The sequence below is a fragment of the Microcebus murinus genome, chromosome 8 (genome assembly GCF_040939455.1).
Source record: "Microcebus murinus isolate Inina chromosome 8, M.murinus_Inina_mat1.0, whole genome shotgun sequence".
Taxonomy (NCBI): domain Eukaryota; kingdom Metazoa; phylum Chordata; class Mammalia; order Primates; family Cheirogaleidae; genus Microcebus; species Microcebus murinus.
The window spans coordinates 82,324,766-82,344,111 of NC_134111.1; the positions used below are offsets into that span (position 1 = coordinate 82,324,766).

At 35.2% G+C, this 19,346-nt stretch overlaps 1 protein-coding gene across 1 annotated transcript in view; it reads left to right on the top strand.

Moving 5' to 3' along the window:
- CPS1 (carbamoyl-phosphate synthase 1) overlaps positions 1-10,017 on the top strand; it is a 114,828-nt gene extending 104,811 nt beyond the window's left edge. Inside the window, exons 35-38 of the mRNA XM_012751480.3 lie at positions 5,859-5,918; positions 6,731-6,843; positions 8,056-8,185; positions 8,925-10,017. Coding sequence (XP_012606934.2) covers positions 5,859-5,918; positions 6,731-6,843; positions 8,056-8,185; positions 8,925-9,023 — 402 coding nt within the window. The 3' untranslated portion in view covers positions 9,024-10,017. The remainder of the gene's footprint in view (positions 1-5,858; positions 5,919-6,730; positions 6,844-8,055; positions 8,186-8,924) is intronic.
- The last annotated feature ends 9,329 nt before the right edge of the window (positions 10,018-19,346 follow it).

Here is a 19,346-nt window from a genome sequence, read left to right on the forward strand (position 1 = left end):
AACAAGATGACTTGCAATTGTGAAGCTTAATGGCAGTTTAGAGACAAATCACACCGTATGAGAGACTCATCACATTATAAATGGGTATTAAGTGTTATTAAGTCCCAACTATGAGAATATTTGCTCAACTTCCAGTTATGACTTAAAGTTTAATGTGAGTCCTGGGGGCATTCAGAGGAGACCATGCCCTTAGTCCACATCTTCACATCTAATCATAATAGTGCTAACATTTTAAAATGCCAGTCTAAGAAGGCAGTGATGTATAAAATTGTGCTTGTTTGGTTCCAGTGCTGCAGGGAAATGTGAAGCAAAAATTAATTTGATCCCTTTGAAGTATTTGTGTAATTTTGGCATTAGGGAACAGAATTTTGCTTTGTAGGAAAAAGAAAAGGGTTTTGTAAGAATAAAAGAGTTTTCTTAAAGCAATGAGGTTCTGTCCATTGAAATTGTACCTTTCAGTGCCTTCTTTTTTAAATAAATCAATGTTCCAGCAACTGCATGATTGTTGCAAAGAACTTTCTGCACATGAGAGCATCATGTTAGGAATATATATATATACACACACACACACAAAGTTAAAAATATTTTAGAAGAAATATTTAATAAGATTATACTTAAGACAATATTTACAATATAGTAAAATTGATCGGCAGGGCAGAGATGGGCAAGAACCATTTTCTGACATATTTTATGTGGGAGACAAGGACAGTTAGCGTATAGTCTCTCCATGACTAGATGGAGGATTTTCATTCATAGTGATTTTTTAAAATGCTTAGTCTGATAAATTAAACTGAAAATTATTACAGAAAATACTAACTAGAGAGTTAATAGCTATAACACTGACTGGACTTCTTAGAACAGGACCAAATCTAATCTCAACTTTTTACTTAAGCGTCGTAGTAATTGCAGATAAAGTAATTAGGGTTCCATATTTTAGGATGCATTGTACTTTTAAAAAAGCATTTTATTTAGTGGGCTCATACTTGGTCAGAACTTATATAAAGTCAGACTGAAAAGACTAAAATATTACTGTCAATATATAAATGGGGGGCCGGGCGCGGTGGCTCACGCCTGTAATCCTAGCACTTTGGGAGGCCGAGACGGGTGGATTGCTCAAGGTCAGGAGTTCAAAACCAGCCTGAGTGAGACCCCATCTCTACCAAAAATAGAAAGAAATTAATTGGCCAACTAAAAATATATATATACAAAAAATTAGCCAGGCATGGTGGCGCATGCCTGTAGTCCCAGCTACTCGGGAGGCTGAGGCAGTAGGATTGCTGAGCCCAGGAGTTTGAGGTTGCTGTGAGCCAGGCTGATGCCACGGCACTCACTCTAGCCTGGGCAACAAAGTGAGACTCTGTCTCAAAAAAAAAAAAAAAAAATATATATATATATATATATATATATATAAATGGGAGTTAGGACTAATAAATCCAATGGAAGGCATCTAGTTGAGGCTGAGTTATGTAATGAAACTCTAAGAGAGAAAGCTCACAATTACATTTTGATATCTTAAGGTAATCATTTATTTAGTATAAAGTTGTATAGACTTTATTTACAGAAGAGCCCTGGTGGGCAGCATTGTTGAAGTTAATTTGTTTTATTATTCTTTCCTGAATAAATGGGGAGGATAGTCAGTATCTGTAACATTAATTTGAGGTAAAGGTTTTTTTCTCTTCCTCTCCCCACCCTGACCTGAATTCTTCATGAGCAGAAGAATTTAATGAACATACCTTGAGTCATTAATTTTGTACAACAGGTTGTAAGAGAAATTGGAGGAACAGAGAAATATGGGGTAGAGAAAAAAGTGACTGAGTCTTTCCTATTGTTGGAAGCTTCATACACATTTAAAATCAGTATTTATTATTAGCAGGTTTCAGCTACTCCTCAATATTTAACAAGTAGATGGCGTGTGCTTGCCTGTATATGTGAGCATACATGCACATACTTGCTATAGGACAGTCTTCCTGACTTTATTTCTCTTCTCTTTCCCACTCTCCTTTTTTCTGTTTCTGCCCTTCCAAAGTTAAATCCTATGGGTCAAAATACCTGGGAAGTTTGAAATATTCATAACATCAATCTTGTGTAACTAGGACTTAGGCGAAGAAAGAATCAAGATTTAGATTTTGTCAAAGAATCCTTGTCCATGTAACTATTACAGGTACTGCTTCTCTGCCGAGAGGCTTTCCATATACCAAGGCATTTCTTATATAAGAAAGGCATAATGCAGATTTATGTGGCAACAAAATCATCTTTGATTTTCCTGTAATATTTTCAGCCACCTTTATTCGTATTAGGATTTATTTTTGGTTGCTATGAGTAGGCAATCTGCCTTGTTTTGAAGTTTTCTGGAACACCCTTTAACAATAAATGATTTACTCTAGAGTAGATCAAGAGCACTCACTGTTTTTTCCCCACTGATTGGGCTATTCAGTGATGCTTGTGGAGTGGCAAGCACCAACCTGACATCTGCGCTTCGGCATTGCTCGGAAACACAAAGCAAGCATTTTATTTGAAAAGACAACTCCAAGTGACATGAATAACCTTTTATCTTCAATACAGTATCATTAGGAACAACCATAGAGTTGTCAATCCAGGCGTCCCTGTAGAATCCACAGGCATCACATAGTATTAACTTGGTTTTTTTTTTTTTTGCAGCCAGAAGTTGAATTAATGTGAAAATGATCATTGAGGAAATATATATATATATATATATATATATATATATATATTCCACTTTTAAAGGATTTTCTTTCTTATAAACATTCCCAAGAAAATAAATCAGCTTGCACTTTTCACCTTTAGTAACAAATGGTTTCTTACACAGGTATTTTCAATCAGCTTTTAAATCTGAGGCTACTCAGATGCAAGCTGACAGCTGTAATTTCTTTTTGTAGAGAGGCTGTTTTATGTGTCACAAGTGTTCAATACACGTTTGATAGAAGTTTATAATGTGCCTATGGAAGCCAACACCCCAGACCAGAAGGCAGAGTGGTTCCCCGGCTGGGAACTGCCAATACTGTCATGTTGGATATTTATCTTTTCCACTTGGGGGACAACACTGAAACAGCTCCATAATGAGGTTCTGCCTGGTGTCTGCAGGTCTTAGAGGACTTGCTGACTTATTTTACTTTAAAATGGCAAAGAAAAAAAAATTACATTCTGGTACTCTTCCCTAGAGACTTTTTCATTGTGACCTTGGCCAAGGTTATTACGTCTTGACCTCAAATTACAAGATGAGTGAAGGATAGTCCTCCTATCCGCTAATCCCTCCCATTCCTAAACTTAGGCATGCAAAGAATCTCCTGGCAGGTCTGTGAAACTAGGAATTGCTGGAATTCACTCCCAGAGTTCCTGATTCAATAGATTAGGAGTGAGGCGCAAATGTTTATAATTTAACAAATTCCCACGTGTTGCTGATGCTATTCACCCAGGGACCACGATTTGAGAACCGCTATACTTGAGAAATGGTATTTTAGAAACATGGCTGAAAGTTATATTACCGCTTACTATTGTTATTACATATCATCAGTGACTCTTTGCTAGGGGAGAGTTTAAGAGATTGAAGATGGTTAAATGCATGATTAATGCATCAATTAGTCAATAAGTATTTGTTGGACAACTTTATGTTGAGCCCTGTAATGTGATTTGGTACTTATGTCTGTTCTGTGTTTAGCAGAAGGGCATGATATAATGTTCCATATTAGGGGGATTTAACAAAATTAAGAAGTTTGTTTTGAACATTTTATGTGTATTTGTTATATATTAAGGAACCTTAAAACATGAAGAAAAACTAATATGTCACCTAATTTAGCCCTTTGCTTTCCAAGAAAAATCAAACTTGAACAATTGTCTTAGTCTTCTGCTTAACTTATTCTTGAAGAGACTGCCACATACCTTATTAAATTGTCTTAATGTCACTAAGAGTTATTCTCTGTTGTTGTTTTTTTTAACTTGTTTATTTTATTTTTTATGTCTAGCCATGGTCTTCTTGTACCTAAGCTCATTTCTTCCTGTTTTTCCTAAGTAGAAATGGAAAGCTACTATCCTGGGCATGGTTACAATTCATGTTATAGAAGGCTGTCATGAATAACCCCTGAGCCTACCTTAGCTGAGATTCATCCAGTTGCATTTATCTTTTCTATTTGCCAATAGCTTCCTCTCATAAAACTTCAGTTCTGGGATTCAGAGGGCCAGAATCTAAAAGAATTTTATATTTAAACATAGTCTTTGGGGTATTTCCCCAGGATTTAGGTCTGTTCTCAGAAAGCCTCTGCTAGTAAATATTAGGAGGTTTTATGGGCTAAACATTATCAGAATTGTGAAAGATCTTGTATGCTTTGTTATCTCAGTTCTTCTAGTTTCTGACTCTGAAATAGAATCATATTTATGATTTTTCAACCACCACTAATATGGTTTCTAATTAGATTATAAGACCTTTACTGAAGTAACCAACTTACATCATCTGTTTAAAAACTTTTTGCAAGGGAAACCAACAAAAATGTTCCCATTTAAAGGAGAATGGATGGATATGCTTTTAATTATATATATTTTTAAATACTCCATTTAGCTCAGATACTGATGAAGTCAAGTTCAGGGTTTTAAGCTTTGTGTAGGTCACTTAGCTTTGTTTTCTTTTATCCTGACCACTGTCTTCCAGATACTAGCTCTTGGTCACAGGTTATATGCTCAGTACTAGGGAACCTCTGACAGCAATGAGCAGGGGTCCAGGGAAGGCAGGGCCTGGAAACTGCACAGGTCCAGCTGGGGTCCTAGGAAGGACACAGCAATGGACCATAGAAAATATCCGAACAGTGTGGTGGAACATTTGGGAAGTCATGTGCAAATGAAATGCATACAGATGAAGAAGAAGTTGGTTTGGGTTAAGTGTAATAGCTGGAAGAGACACCCAGGCTTGGAAACTAGAATGTAGGGGCAAGAATCTAGTCTCTAGGAGACTGGAAAAAACAATCCTTTTAATAATAATTAATATTTATTGATCATTATAAATGGGCCAGTAACTGTCCTAAATTACAGTACTAAGAGTTAAGTAGTGCTGACTTCTAAATTAGCCTATTGAATACTCATGATAAAGCAAGTGCTATTACCATTCCCATTTAACATACAAGGAAACTACATCACAGAGAGGTTAAGATATTTAAGATCAGATGGTTTAATAAATTGTGGAGCTGCAAGAAGTAGAAAAACTATTATCATCATCACTGTTTTAAAGATGAAGATGCAAAGGCTCAAAGATAGTAACTTTTCTAAGCACACACTGCTAGTGAATGGTAAAGCCAGGATTTGAAATGCAGCTTAGTGACTCCAGAGCTTATTCTTTAACCACAACTTTTAATTGTCTCAGAGTAAATGCAAAAGTGAGTTCCAAAAGATCAAGTTATTGTGAGGACTTGTGTACAAGCTACTAGGACAATGACCCAGTTATCAAAGGGTAGTACAAAACTAGAATTCAGCAAGGAGAGCAGGGTTAACTTGGTGTTGGGCGCCAAACCTACGTGTCTTTTAGAGTCTTCCTGACCAGGAAAAAGATCCAAGAACTAGAATGGATCTAGACTTCTAGAGAGAGACTAAGTGGATTAAATAGGGAATGGAGTTGGGCGCAAGGTGAAAAGCAAAGATGAAGACAATGTAGATGAAATTTCATCTCTTTTGGAATATAACTAAGAACTCATACTCACCATAGAAGGATAAAAGGATAAAACTTGTCATCTTTGAATTTAAAGCACCTGGTAACATATGGCATTGTCCTTTATGATGATACCAGATACCATATTGCATATGACTAAGTAAAGAGTATGTATATCTAGAAAATGAATTTTTGTTAAATTTCTTTTCAGCAATCATTCCGTCCACAATTCCTTGGTGTCGCTGAACAATTACACAATGAAGGTTTCAAGGTATGTTATATTATTTTTTAAAAGTTGTTTTCTGTCAGCATTGAAATCTGTTCCCAAAATGAAATATTGCAGAAATGTGGAAAAGAAATAGCCTGAAATATGTCCTTTTAACCTGAAGGGTTTAACTAACATGGTAGTTTCAAAACTTAAATAGAGTAAAATAATTAGAAAGGCTAGATTTAAGTTTTAACAAAATTGCCACAAACTCAGTAGAAGTTGCCAGCCAAAAACTTAGCATATTTGGCTCAAGCATAATTGGGACAAAGTTCCAGTGTATTTCTATATATTTTTCCATTTTTCTGTTTCCCTATAAGGTCATAGTTTCCAGCTGTTACACTCACAGGCAAAACTTCTTTGCAGGAACATGTCCACACAAAGCCTGGTTCAGTGTAACAAAATTATTCCCAAGGCCCCGTGTGGGCCTGTGGCCATGGGGCTTTTTTGACCTGATAACAATGAACTATCAGCTGTAAATCATTCTGAGAAAGTGGTATGACATTTCTGAGATGTCATTATTAAATTATTATATCATTTAAAATTATTAAATTACTATTAAATATGTGATTATTAAAATGCAAAAACAATTACAGTCAAAGTTCCTTAATTTTTCCTCCCTGCAAATACTTAAAAAATATTTAAAGTGCCCATGCCTCTGGATTCTGAGTCCAAGTATTTATCCACAGCATCATATTACTTCCCACATTAACAGTTTCTTCTCCTTTATGTTTTAAATGACACATGTGTTCCAGCAGGTTCTGGAAAAACAATGAATGATTGTGATACGGTAACCAACTTTTCCATTTTACATGCAGCTCTTTGCCACGGAAGCCACATCAGACTGGCTCAATGCCAACAATGTCCCCGCCACCCCAGTGGCATGGCCGTCTCAGGAAGGACAGAATCCCAGCCTCTCTTCCATCAGAAAGTAAGAACCAGGCAGACTATTTTCTGAGATAATTTAGAGGATTAACTTTGAGAACCAGTCCATGAATATTTCACCTTACTCAATTGCAAGTCTTTTAAAAGTTTCTTAGTGAATTAATTTAAAAATAAATAAAGTTATGGATGATAGAAGTTCATTTTATTCAAGTGTCCCTTCCTACTACTATAGAAAACAATGTCATATGTATACATGATGCTATGTAACATCTTTCAAAATACTTCTTAGTAAGGATGCTTGTCTTGATGGAAACAAGTGAGGGCATGAACACTGTAATGCAGCACTTTATGTTTCATGTCAAACTTATATCATGTATGCATATGTATATCAAGCATAGGGTTGATCAGCCTCATTTCACTGAGGCTGTGTATCAATGGATCAGACAGTTTATTGAGTACTTGCTACCTGCAGGAACTATATTGAGCACTATAATGATGTCATCCATTGGATTTCCTAATCGGCCATTTCTTGATCAGGTTGATTATTATGCCTTAGATTATGTCATCATTAGATTTTTTTTAAGCCACATTATTTCAGGAGATTGTGTGAGCCTTTAGGAATGCCATTGCATCAACACTTACAGATCTATGTGGCTCAAGTGCTTTAGAGATAATTCTTGGTTGTTTCAGGATCTTACAGCCTACCGAATGGCCACATCATACCAAATTCTATGCAATAGATTATTTGTCAGGGCTTTTAAGAGGTCAATTTATAAATCATTATCAAATTAATAAAAGAATGGCATTGTGTTCAGACCTTAGCAGGCTTCCAAGGAGACTATAACTACTTGCTTCAGGCCTTGTAAAATAATAATTATCACTACTTAGCAGGTAGCAGCTTTAATTTGTGGATGGGAGCACAGGGGTGGAAAGGCCTTCAATGCTGGGGGGATCATCTCTTTGCAAATAATAGGTAAATGTCTATCAAATTATTAATTTTTACAATGGACAGATAGCATTTTAAAGAGAAAACCAAACTTTGCATTCTATTAGTTATACTTGCACCAATATTCTTTCAAGAACACAATAAAAATGATAATTCCCAAATATGTATAAGTTGAACATCAATTTAGGAGCAGAGGAGGACAGGTGGCATTGACTTGGATGGCAAAGAGAAATTTATGTTTGTGTTTTTAAACTAATTATAAAATATACAGTGTCATCTGTAAGTTTTTATTTATTTTGTTTATTCTTCCAGATTGATTAAAGATGGCAGCATTGACCTAGTGATTAACCTCCCCAATAACAACACTAAGTTTGTCCATGACAATTACGTGATTCGGAGGACAGCTGTTGACAGTGGAGTCCCTCTCCTCACTAATTTTCAGGTAAATTCTTCTCCTTAGATGTAGGCTACATGAGATTTTATTCCTGTGCCTCCTTTAAGAGTGTCACTCAATGTGTACATGTCACTCTTTTCCCCTCCTTGTAACAAATTAAGAATAGAGAGGAGTTTTTAATAGAATCTAACATAGTAGTGTTAATGTGTCAGGTCATGGCTAAAATGGGACAGTTTGTGATGAAGCAAATGAGATAATCAAAAGTCACAGACTGTCATTACCCATAGAATTATTCTTTGAATAAAAAGTGGTAGCATGGCATGGAGTAAAGATACAAACTTTATTCCATTGTTTCTAAATGGAAGCCACCACATAAAAGCAACAGGTTAATGATAATTGAAGGTCCAGATGTAGTACAAGTGCTTGTTGAATTCATAGAAACTGATTGCATGAGGTATGTTCAGTTTCACTTGAACATGACTCACTAAATTTATCACAGACAGAAACACAGATTTGAGATTCTTTAACTTTCTGCCCATCATAATTTTTTTTTTTTTTTTTTTTTTAATCCTGAGTCAGGTTAATCCCTCTGGGGGGAGAAATAGGCTTATTCATGGTGAGGTCTGAGATATAGAGAAAGTTTCCATTAAATAAACATTTTTCTGCCTTTTATCCCATGCCCCTTTGAAAATTAGGGGCAGACACTTGTGACTTTTCACTGCTGGTTCATTAAACATTCACTTTCATCTCATGTGGGGTGCTAAGATTCCTACCATTATATTTTCAGGTGACCAGACTTTTTGCTGAAGCTGTACAGAAATCTCGCAACGTGGACTCCAAGAGTCTTTTCCACTACAGGCAATACAGTGCTGGGAAAGCAGCGTAGAGAAGCAGACACCCAGCCCCATTCTTAGATCAATCTGAGCCACCTTTATCTAAAGGAACCTATTTCTGACTTTGTTTCCTGGAGATGAATATTGATATACAACTTGATTTCATTTTACTGTTATTCCTTAATATTCTGTATCTTTCACAATTAAATTGTCAGTCCCTTCTTCAAAACCTTACTTAGAAACCTTTCTGAGTTACTTGTTCTTTATGAGAATTCATCCATTTACTAATACCTTATTTTTGGCCGACTAGTCTTACCTACACGCTATTTGTAGCTAACATTTTATGGTGCTGATTAATGATGATCAAGGTAGGAAAAGTTGCTGTTCTAACTTCTGAAACCTCTCTATACTTTAAAGACACTACTGTTATTGTGTTTTTATGTAGTATATGCCACACTCAGGACACTTGAACAGAGCAGAATACTATAAAAATTGGACAGAATGAAATTATAGATTTAATTTATGAACCTCTCCATCATGATGTTTGTGTATTGCTTCATTTTGATAATCATTTTTACCTATCTGGCTAATCCATGAGTATTAGTATCCCTTCCCATGATCCTGAAGTTGAGAAATGTGACAGAGGTCTTTAGAGTATAGATTTCTTTAAAGAACACTGGTTTGCAACTTTGCGTTTTGAAGTATAACAGCAGATGATGGACAATGCTGAGGTAGTTTTGTTCTTGTTTTTTTCCATTGGGTCTTAACCTGGGCCAAGTGAAATCCTCAGATTTGTGCCATTCACCCTCTCTGCCAATTTTGGAATAACTTGGAAGTCATGTTCATTCCCTTCAGATAATGGATTCTATTGATCTACTGGGTCCCACACTTGTTGTAATGAATTCCACTCATTGTAAGCACAAGGGCACTATTCCTTCTACATACAAGAAAAGTCCTTCCTTTGGGCAGCTTTTGTCACTTTTAAATGTTTTGTGTTATTAAAAGTGCTCTAATTGTGAACTTTTAAATAAAATACTATTGAGGTAATGCAGTTGTATTCTTGCATTTATTTATTCATTTATTTTATATAGATATACAAAAATCAGTTTACATCTATGATGAAACAGGATTTGGGGCCAGGATTGAATTGGTAATTTACTTTTTTCTATTCAAACCCATATAGGGTATAAATAAAGCTAAAAATAATGAGGATTTGGCTGTTACATTTTTTTCTATTTTTATAACATTTTATATAACTCATAAAACAGTGCTTGTATAAAAATTCACACAAAGTTGCTAGAGAGCATACAATTTCCAAAAATGTCCTGAGTTTTTGTTACATTCAGTTTTCTAAGGATGCACTCAAATCAATGGTAAAATGCAGACATGTGATATTTCATTATCGTTGGTAAAACTATTCTCATTATTTTGTCTCCTCACAGTATTAACTCTGATATCCACTTTGTGCAGGGTCTGCTGTTACTAGGATGTCAGATTTTTAATCTTCTTTTTCTTATCCCTCCTCTGCTTATAAGTCTCACTGTAAAATGTATTATGTGGTTATATATCACCTTTGACCACAGTCCTTTCTAATGTATAACTATGACCACATACTGACTAAAGATTGCCACAAATATATAATGAAGCAAACTTAAACAAATGTGTCTTGTATAACTCAGAAAAGTAACTCAACCCAATCAGAGGCTGATGTGTATTATCTGGTGGAGATAGTGCCACTGGGCACAGTGATGCCAAAATGTATCACCTCGACTGTGACTTTGTGAAGGTCCTGAGATAGTGACGCCACCACAGCTTTTATTCCTTCCCTCTCACCCACTGTCAATTGATGACCACTTTGTATAGATCTACATGAAAGTTGTTAAAATTCATTTTCTCCTCCTTTCCTCTTTGTTGCCACTGTGGTTGAGCCCTTTATTACTTCTTTATTACTAATCTCATACGTGTGCAATCCCCAATCACTCATTCATTCACCTGAAAATACTTAATGAGTTTCTGCGATGTTTTATGAAGAACATACCACAATCTCTGTTACTATACTATTTATCACCAGCACTAGCACCACCAACCACCATAAATAACAAACATTATGGAATACCTACTATGTCTTAGGCAGCTTTAAGGACTCTGCATGAATTAGCCCACTCAATCCCCAAAATATCCCTGTGAGCAGGTGCTGTCATCTCCATATTATCAATAAGAAAGCTCTGGCACACAGAAGTTAAGTAACATGCTCAAGGTCACACAAAATGCAGTCTCAGTTCTTTTGTATCTTATATTCTGGTGAAAATGGATGTGTAGAAAGAAATGATTTCTCACGGTGAAGAAAATACTTCACTTGCCTGCAGAGACCACAGAAGGGCATTTCGAGGAGCTGGTTTCATGTTTTGAACAATGTCCCAAGGAAAAGTAGAAGGTAAGAGCATTCATTTGAAGAAATAAGATATTTGGCATGACTGGAGGTTAGGGTATGTGTAGAGAGGAAAGGTTAATGGCTGAAGTTGAATGTGGATTCTCTTAGTTATACATGTTTAGACCAAATAAAAATTTTAAAACTTTATATTTTGAAATTTTGTACTTAAAAATTTTCAAAAATAAAGTTACCCAGATTTACATATTGGTAATATTTTACTTTAATTTCTTTATTCTCTCTATCATCTAATCTATCCATCATCTCTCTAAACATATATGTACACACTCAGAAAGATAAAAATTACATTTTAACTAAAAGTTACAGCCTGCTTACTAAAGTGAGCAAGCTGCTAATGACCAATTTAGAAATGTAACTCAACATTTGAAATAAACATAATTGTTTGCTGAAACTACTAAAAACTTGAATTAATAGTTAATTTTTGTATTGTGGGAATTTAATAAAGGTTCCTACTTTTTATATTAATTGAACAGGCTATTTGTAAAAGTAAAATTTTAAGAGTAATAGTAATCAAACATTATTTCTAAATAAACCCCATGTTTTTGTTGGTGAAATAAAAGGTCTTTAGAAAACCACATTCTCTCCATGGTGCTGAAAATGGATTACATTAAATTTTGATTTTGTTGCCTTTCTGTTTTCTAATGTTCCAAACTTTTAAAAAAGACTTAAATACAAATAATATATTCAAGACCTTTGGTTGGAGGAAAGCAATGCAGGAAAGTAGAAACATTTGTGTTCAAATTTGGCAAGTCTTTGTCCTTTTGGACCATTTTTATTCTTTCATATAAACAGGTTAACACATTTTTAAGTGTCTGAATCTGTTACATATCACAAGTGCAGACAACACAGGGACCATGTCTGTAGAGCTGAATAGTAAAATTGAAGTAGCCTTTTCCATACTGAGAATTTAATAGCAAGCAAGAAGGATGGGCTCTGCTGGGTGGGGAGAATGGGAGATCAGCAGGCTTGTGAAATGAAGAGGAAGAAAGAATGATCCATTTATAGATTTAGGATTTTACAGCTTTGGAAAGGTACGTGTAATATTTTAACTGTACTTCTGTCAAAATTTCCTCTTAAACAGCATTCCTACTGGAAACTTTAAAAAACAACTACAACATTCATTTATCTCAACAGCTGCAGGTACTTGAACCTCAGCCTCTGCAGTGTCCACAGCCTCTTGAACAATGAACGTGGAAATTATCAGAGAAACAAACCATGGCTGAATGCAGTTAAGTGCTCTGTAATTACATGCCAGTGTTACCATTTGGCTGCTGGTGCAGCCCCCTGTGGGCACAGGTGCCATAAATGCTCACACACACCCAATCAAATCCACAAAGACCTTTCATTACATATCATTTGAAACACCCTTAGCTTGAAAAAGACTAGCTCAACTTTAGTTCTCTCCCTTCTTTCTCCTACCATTTCTTTTCCCTTTGTTATATATAAAAATTCTGGGTTTTTTTCCTAATAAATATTACTGTGCTATTTTACAAGAAGCTTTTCCAATTGGGGAGTGTGACGGTAATGTGGCAGGGGGAAGAATGTCTTTCCTCCCTCTGAGTGGCTCCCTGGGCTCTGTGAAAAATTGGTAATAATTGTCCCTACTTCTTTTCTTGTGCATAATGTAGGGTGCAAGGGCTCCAGAAAGAGAATTTAAGTACCTACAGCTGTTGAGATCAATGCAGCAATGGAAAAAAAGACTCAGCAAGTCAAAATTAGCACCATTTGTGCATGCTTCTGTTGCTTAAAGATCATTTTTGAGTCTTTACAATTTTCATTTTATAAAGGACTCATATCCACAAAGAAACCTATTTATTGCTGACCAAAACAAACAATAAAATAGGCTTTTCTGGCAGCAGTAAAGGTCCACTTTTCCTGAAACTACTATCTAATTATTTCTTTAAAGTGTTCCGTAGCAGAAACATACAAGCCACAGAGAGGAACGTTTCTTCATCAAAGGAAACCACACTAGCAGTCTCACAAAAAAGTCAAAGGTGCTGTGTCCCCAAATAATGTTCCATACAAAGCTTAGTGTTGTTGGCTGTCCATAATGAAGACAGACAGAGCTCATAAACATGTAGGATGGGGAGAGAATCCAAGTTCAAAATGTGTTATTAGAGGAGAGAAATTACTTGAAAATGTGTGTATTTTACTAACAAAGGAAACATTCTAATATCCAGTGCCCAGATGACTGTGTTTTCCTTCCTGAAATTTAAGGACATTCAGTAATCTTTTTGGCATTCTTCCTTATATCTGCCTATGCGAGGCATTGAAGGTTGAAATATAGCATGATTTTGAGCTTTTAGCATAACAGAAATATCCTATTAAGTATTTTCTATAACTCTTTACACATTTCTTCATACAATGCTGCAAACAAAATTTATATGGAATAATTTAATTAGACTGTAACATTTACTTAATCTCTCCATTCAAGAGGATTTACATATGGATCCATTTTAAAAAATGCTTTTTAATTAAATTGAGGACATAATGTTGTATCATTTGCCAGGTTTGATACATTTTCTTTTCCACTCATAATTAAAATATATAGGGAGCTGCAGGGGAAAAATGGTGGTGTTGTAGTTAAAATGTGACTGAGTAGGAATTTGTAGAGATTTTAAAAACCTGATAAGTATTTGATGTGAATTAGGCTCACATTTTATTCATTGGAGCAGAATAAGAAAAAGTAACACTGAATTGACTTTTTCAACATTGGAGAGGCCTCCAGGGCAAAAAAACCATATATATATATATTTATCTTGTGCTAAACCTATCATTTGGTCCTATTCAAAGTCCTGTTTGCTTTAGAAGTATCTCACTCACTCTAGCGCCTGGTTCTGTTGCTATCTGTGGATCTGTGGAGACCAGGGACTTCTAAATGCAAACAGACAGTACTTTGTAGACTGACTCCTCCTCGAATAGTTTCTGGCTTACCCTATTGGGTTTTACTATTCAAAAACCTCTGGATGGCTGATAGACTCAGAAATACATGAAACACAAAGGTTCTTTGGTTGCCATATTCATTGTACTAATGTTGATATGATGGAGTTGGTTTTAATCAATGATGGTTTTCTTTGATCCATTAAGGTGGTCACTATAAATTCTAGACCATCTTAGCATCCCTTTTGTTCAACATGACACATAGAGCTGAGAGCCAGTTATGAATCTCTGGTACTTAATTCATATCTACAGAAGGTAGGAACATATTTGTCTTACTGTTGTGTTCCCAGAAATTAAATTCTAGTTAGTGTTCAAAACCATTGAATCTATAAAATTTTGATACTAAAAAAATGATTGTAGTGAGAAATGTTTGGTTAGAAAGATTGTGTTTCTCTCCTCTAAGTTACATTGTAACTTTGCTCATGGTCACTTACTATTCCTTTTACTTCTTTTTAATTTCCTATTACAGAATATTTCATACAGTATATTCATGTAAACCTATATTTTGATAGAAAATAGACAATTTAGGAGAATGTACTTTCATGTATATCTCTGTGTCATTTTTCTTAGCCCTTTTGTGTCTGAACCTTTATTAATTTCACAAATATTTATTGAGTAGTTACTTTAAAGAGAACATTTTGGAACATAAAAAGTTTATAGTCTAGTGAATGCAGAGTTAAGAAAACTCTTATAATAGAGCTTGATTAATGCTGTAGTAAGGGAAGTTTGGGGCCTATATGAATACATGATGAGGGCAGATCAGGGCAGGCTGCCATGAGAAAGTAACATCCAAACTGAAACCCAAGGGATAGATAAAATTTGCCAGGCAAATAACAGTGGATATGATCTATACAGTGGAAACAATGTGCATGAAGACCCTGAGGCAACAAAAAAATCATACTGTGTTTGAAGAAATGAAGGAAGCTGAGTATAACTGGAATGTAGAACAAACAGGGTTGATGCTAAGGCTAGCAAAATATTTAGGGACTAAATTTATAAGACCCTTGTAAGCCATGGTAAGGGGTTTGAACACTTTGGTAAGGATAACAAGAAGCTGTTGAATGTTTTAAGTTAAAAGGTGTCATAATTCTTTTGCATTTTGGGAAAACTCATTTTGACTAAAGAATGGAAAATGGATTGAATTAACTGGGATTGGAAGCAGAGAGATGAGTTAGGAAGTTATTATAAGATACTAATGATCTAGGGGGACAGAGGTGGTGGATTGATTGCTTGGACTAGGGTAGGAAAGAGAAACTAATCTGAGAAATGATATTATATTTTGGGGAGGAATAATTGTCATGATATGTTTAGATGAGTGAGAGGAGACACTCAGACTCAGAGATAGGTGAGAGGTCACATGATATTTTTTTGCTCTAGAGGTGAGCAGGTAGAAAATGATAAGTTCTGTTTTAAACGTGAACATCAGATGTCTACAAGAGGCAGAATGACAATTATATATATATATAGCTGGTGATTAAAAGTCAGACATCAGAGATAGTCTTCTTAGGTTTGAATATAAGCTCTGATACTTAGTGGCTACATGATTTTAAGCAGGTTATTTAACTTTCACATACCTCGATTTCCTCTGTAAAATGGGAATAATAATTATAAGGTTATTATGACAGATTGAGAAAATGTAAATTAGGCATTTGAAATAGTGCTGGATTCAGAGTAAGTGCTGTGATAAGCATGATTATTATTGTTGTCTACATAGAGATATTTACCAGACAGTCATATATTTAATGTTAAAGATTGGAAAGCAATTGATTGTATCAGTAAGTACCTATATTATTAAATATCTATTATATTCTGGGAAAAAATTAACCCAAAAGGAATGTCTTAATAGTTATTAATGACTTTGTAGCAATGTAAAAGTGAAATTGATGCAATGTCAAGATGCTTAGAGATTCCTGAATAGAAAAATATTCTATTATAGCCATACAAAATTACAAATTCTTATTATTCTTGGTTGAATATATAAGAAAATGTATTTTGGTACCATATTATACTACTTGAACTAAGGTAGCAAGTTTTAATATTCTACCAGATCAAATTAACTCAACTTTGAATAGCTTTGATATGTCCACCAGAAATAATATAATATTGAAAATGATCATAACATTATAAAGAGTAATTTAGTTGGCACAGATTTGGATTTCTGGAATAGCTTCAGTGACAGGTTAATAGACAGTTTCTCTACATTATGGGGTTAGACATTATACTTCTTCATACCTTGACATTCTGTGATTTTTCTGGGCAGTATGTTTACATTTATGGAAAGGTTTTGATTACAGCAGAGGTGGTCCTGAATGAGCCCAGTGGGAATTCATATTTTTATGGAAAAGTGTGATGGCATGTTGTAGTTGGTAGTTAGACAGGTGCTTACTGGCATGAGTTGACTGGTAGGCCACTATTGCTTTAGGGTGAAGGATAATAGTTATGATATTAATAATGGTGAACATGTTTTAAGCACTTACTTTATTATGTGCTATGTTAACATTTTAGTTGTATGATCTCATTTTAATGCATAGGGCATCCCTAATTTACAGAAGTGAAACTGAGGCATAGAGAGGTAAAGTGACCCCCTGAGGTCACACAGAGGGGAAGGGAGGAAGTGTAGATGAGCAATGGTCTGGGAAAGAGACGGAGCAGCAGGGGGAATAGTAAACAAGAGCAAGATGGAGATCAAAGGAGTTGAGAGAAAAGGTCAGAGGCATTGAAAATAGAGGACGGGAGAGATGGATGTTGTCTGAATACTTATTCATTTACATGACTAATTTGGGGGGCCTAGTGAAAATGTTAATGAAAATATGAGCTACACTAAGACACTGTGGGAGATGGAGGCCTTTCAGTGGAACCAGAAGATAAAGAAATCCTTCAGGAGAGTAGCTAGCTTGGACAGACTCATTCCGGAATACACTGGAGATGTACTCTATGGGTCCAGTTACAGGGAAGAGTCAGAAGTTCACGCTTACTCAGATGGATTCAAATAAGGAGGTGAAATCTGATTATAAACGTGAAGTGATTCCTTTACAGCTTGAGGACCTTGGAGTTATGTGATGACAGAATCAGAATGTCAGGTATTATTCCCTTGTGGCAGAGCCATATAGCATATGCTATTGTGGTTATCATTGCTATATATAACAAGTTACCCTAAAACCTTGTAGCTTAAAATTTTTTATATCTATTTTTTATATATTTTTTATAATTATATAGATTAGAAATTTGGACCAGATTTGTCTGTATGGTTCTTCTGCTCTTGTGGCCTTGGCTGAGGTCATTTTGGCATACTCAGCTGGTAGTTCAGCTGGTCTTGAAGGCCCAAGAGAGCTTCGCTCACATGTACAGTGCCTTAGGAAGGATGACCAGAGTGTGGGCTAGCCAAGACTCTGGCCAGAGCACCTTTACTTGACCTCTTCTTACATGTCAGTTGGCTCCTCCCAGGGTGAGCATTCTGAGAGACCTAAGTGGAAGCTGCAGCCTTCCAATCTAGGATTAGATTTTCCAGAATGTCTCTGTCTTCATTCTGTTGGTCAAATACATTACTAAGAGAAGCTCAGATTCAAGGAGAAGGGAATTAAATCCTATCTCTCAATAGGAGACATAAAGAATTTACAGCCATATTTATTATAATTAATCATATATCCCTAATTCCAATTAGTCAACTTGCAAGTAATTTAAATTGATCCGAGAATTCTCTGTGCAGTCACCATCACAGCTATAAATACCACTCACAGCGCAAATCTCATCAGCAGTGTATGAACAGCATTGTTTTTTCATTTGAAGACATACTTGTCTCCCCTCAGCACAAACTATTTTGCTGTTGAAGGGTAGGTGATACTTTGAAGTCAATTGAGGTCAAAGTCTGTAATGATAGTAATTTAGACTGACTCAAAAGCAAAACAGAATCATTGACGGAAAGACCTATTTGAATGAGGTTTAGAAGAGAGAGAGGCAGGAATTTCTGACATAGTCACATAGATATTTAATAAAACTAGGTAAAAGTCTACATCTTTTTAGCTCTAACCATTACTTTGGACAGGCTTTTCTAATGCACTTATCCATAGTATGTACATATGTGGGATTTCTTTTTGTAAATATCAATCATAGTGCTTTGCAACAGTAACCACATGATAGGCTTTAAAGAAATAAGTGCACATATTTATGTACATATTCTTTTACCCTCTAGCCAAGTAAGAGTAGTGGAGTATAACAGTTAAAATTGGTCTGTCTCCACCACTGATTTGCTGCATAACTTGGGCAAGCTATCTCAAGTCCTTGTGTTTCAGTTTTCTCATTCATAAAGTGGGGGAAGTCCTAGTAGCTAGTTCATAGAATTGTAATGTAGGTAAATAAGATGATCTGTGTAGACTGCAATAGAAAAGTACATGGCACGTGGCAAAAAATATTAGTTTTTAAAATTACTTTTTAAAAATAAACTACTGATTTCTGGGCACAGCTTAAACCTTTGTGGATAGAAGAGCCATTAGATCTATAATGGCCCTATTACTACACACATATTCAAGGGATTAAACAATTGACCCACTATAGGATCTAATACAATCAGAATGAACTTTAAAATATTTTTCCATGTTTGCACTCTCAAACACAAAGGTACCTAAAAATCAATGTAAAGACATATATACAGCTGTCTGGAAATACTTTTCTTAACAGATAATAAAAGTGGATGGTCTCTAAGGTGCAGAGAATGCTAATTATAGAAAAACACATCTGGAAATTTAGTTCTTAACTAATTATTTTCTACAATACAGGAATGAAACTGAGGTCAGTGGAGTATTTGGTCTACCACTGCAAGGCAATGTTATACCAAAGCTACTTAACTAAAAATATAGTGATTTTTTTGAAAAAAATTGACTGTTGGAAAAATAGCCTCAACAAATTTGACTCACTAGCTACAATTAAGAAAAAGCCTATTAACAATAATTGGTGGGTTATTAGTTTCTAAGAACCCATAATTAAATTTTAT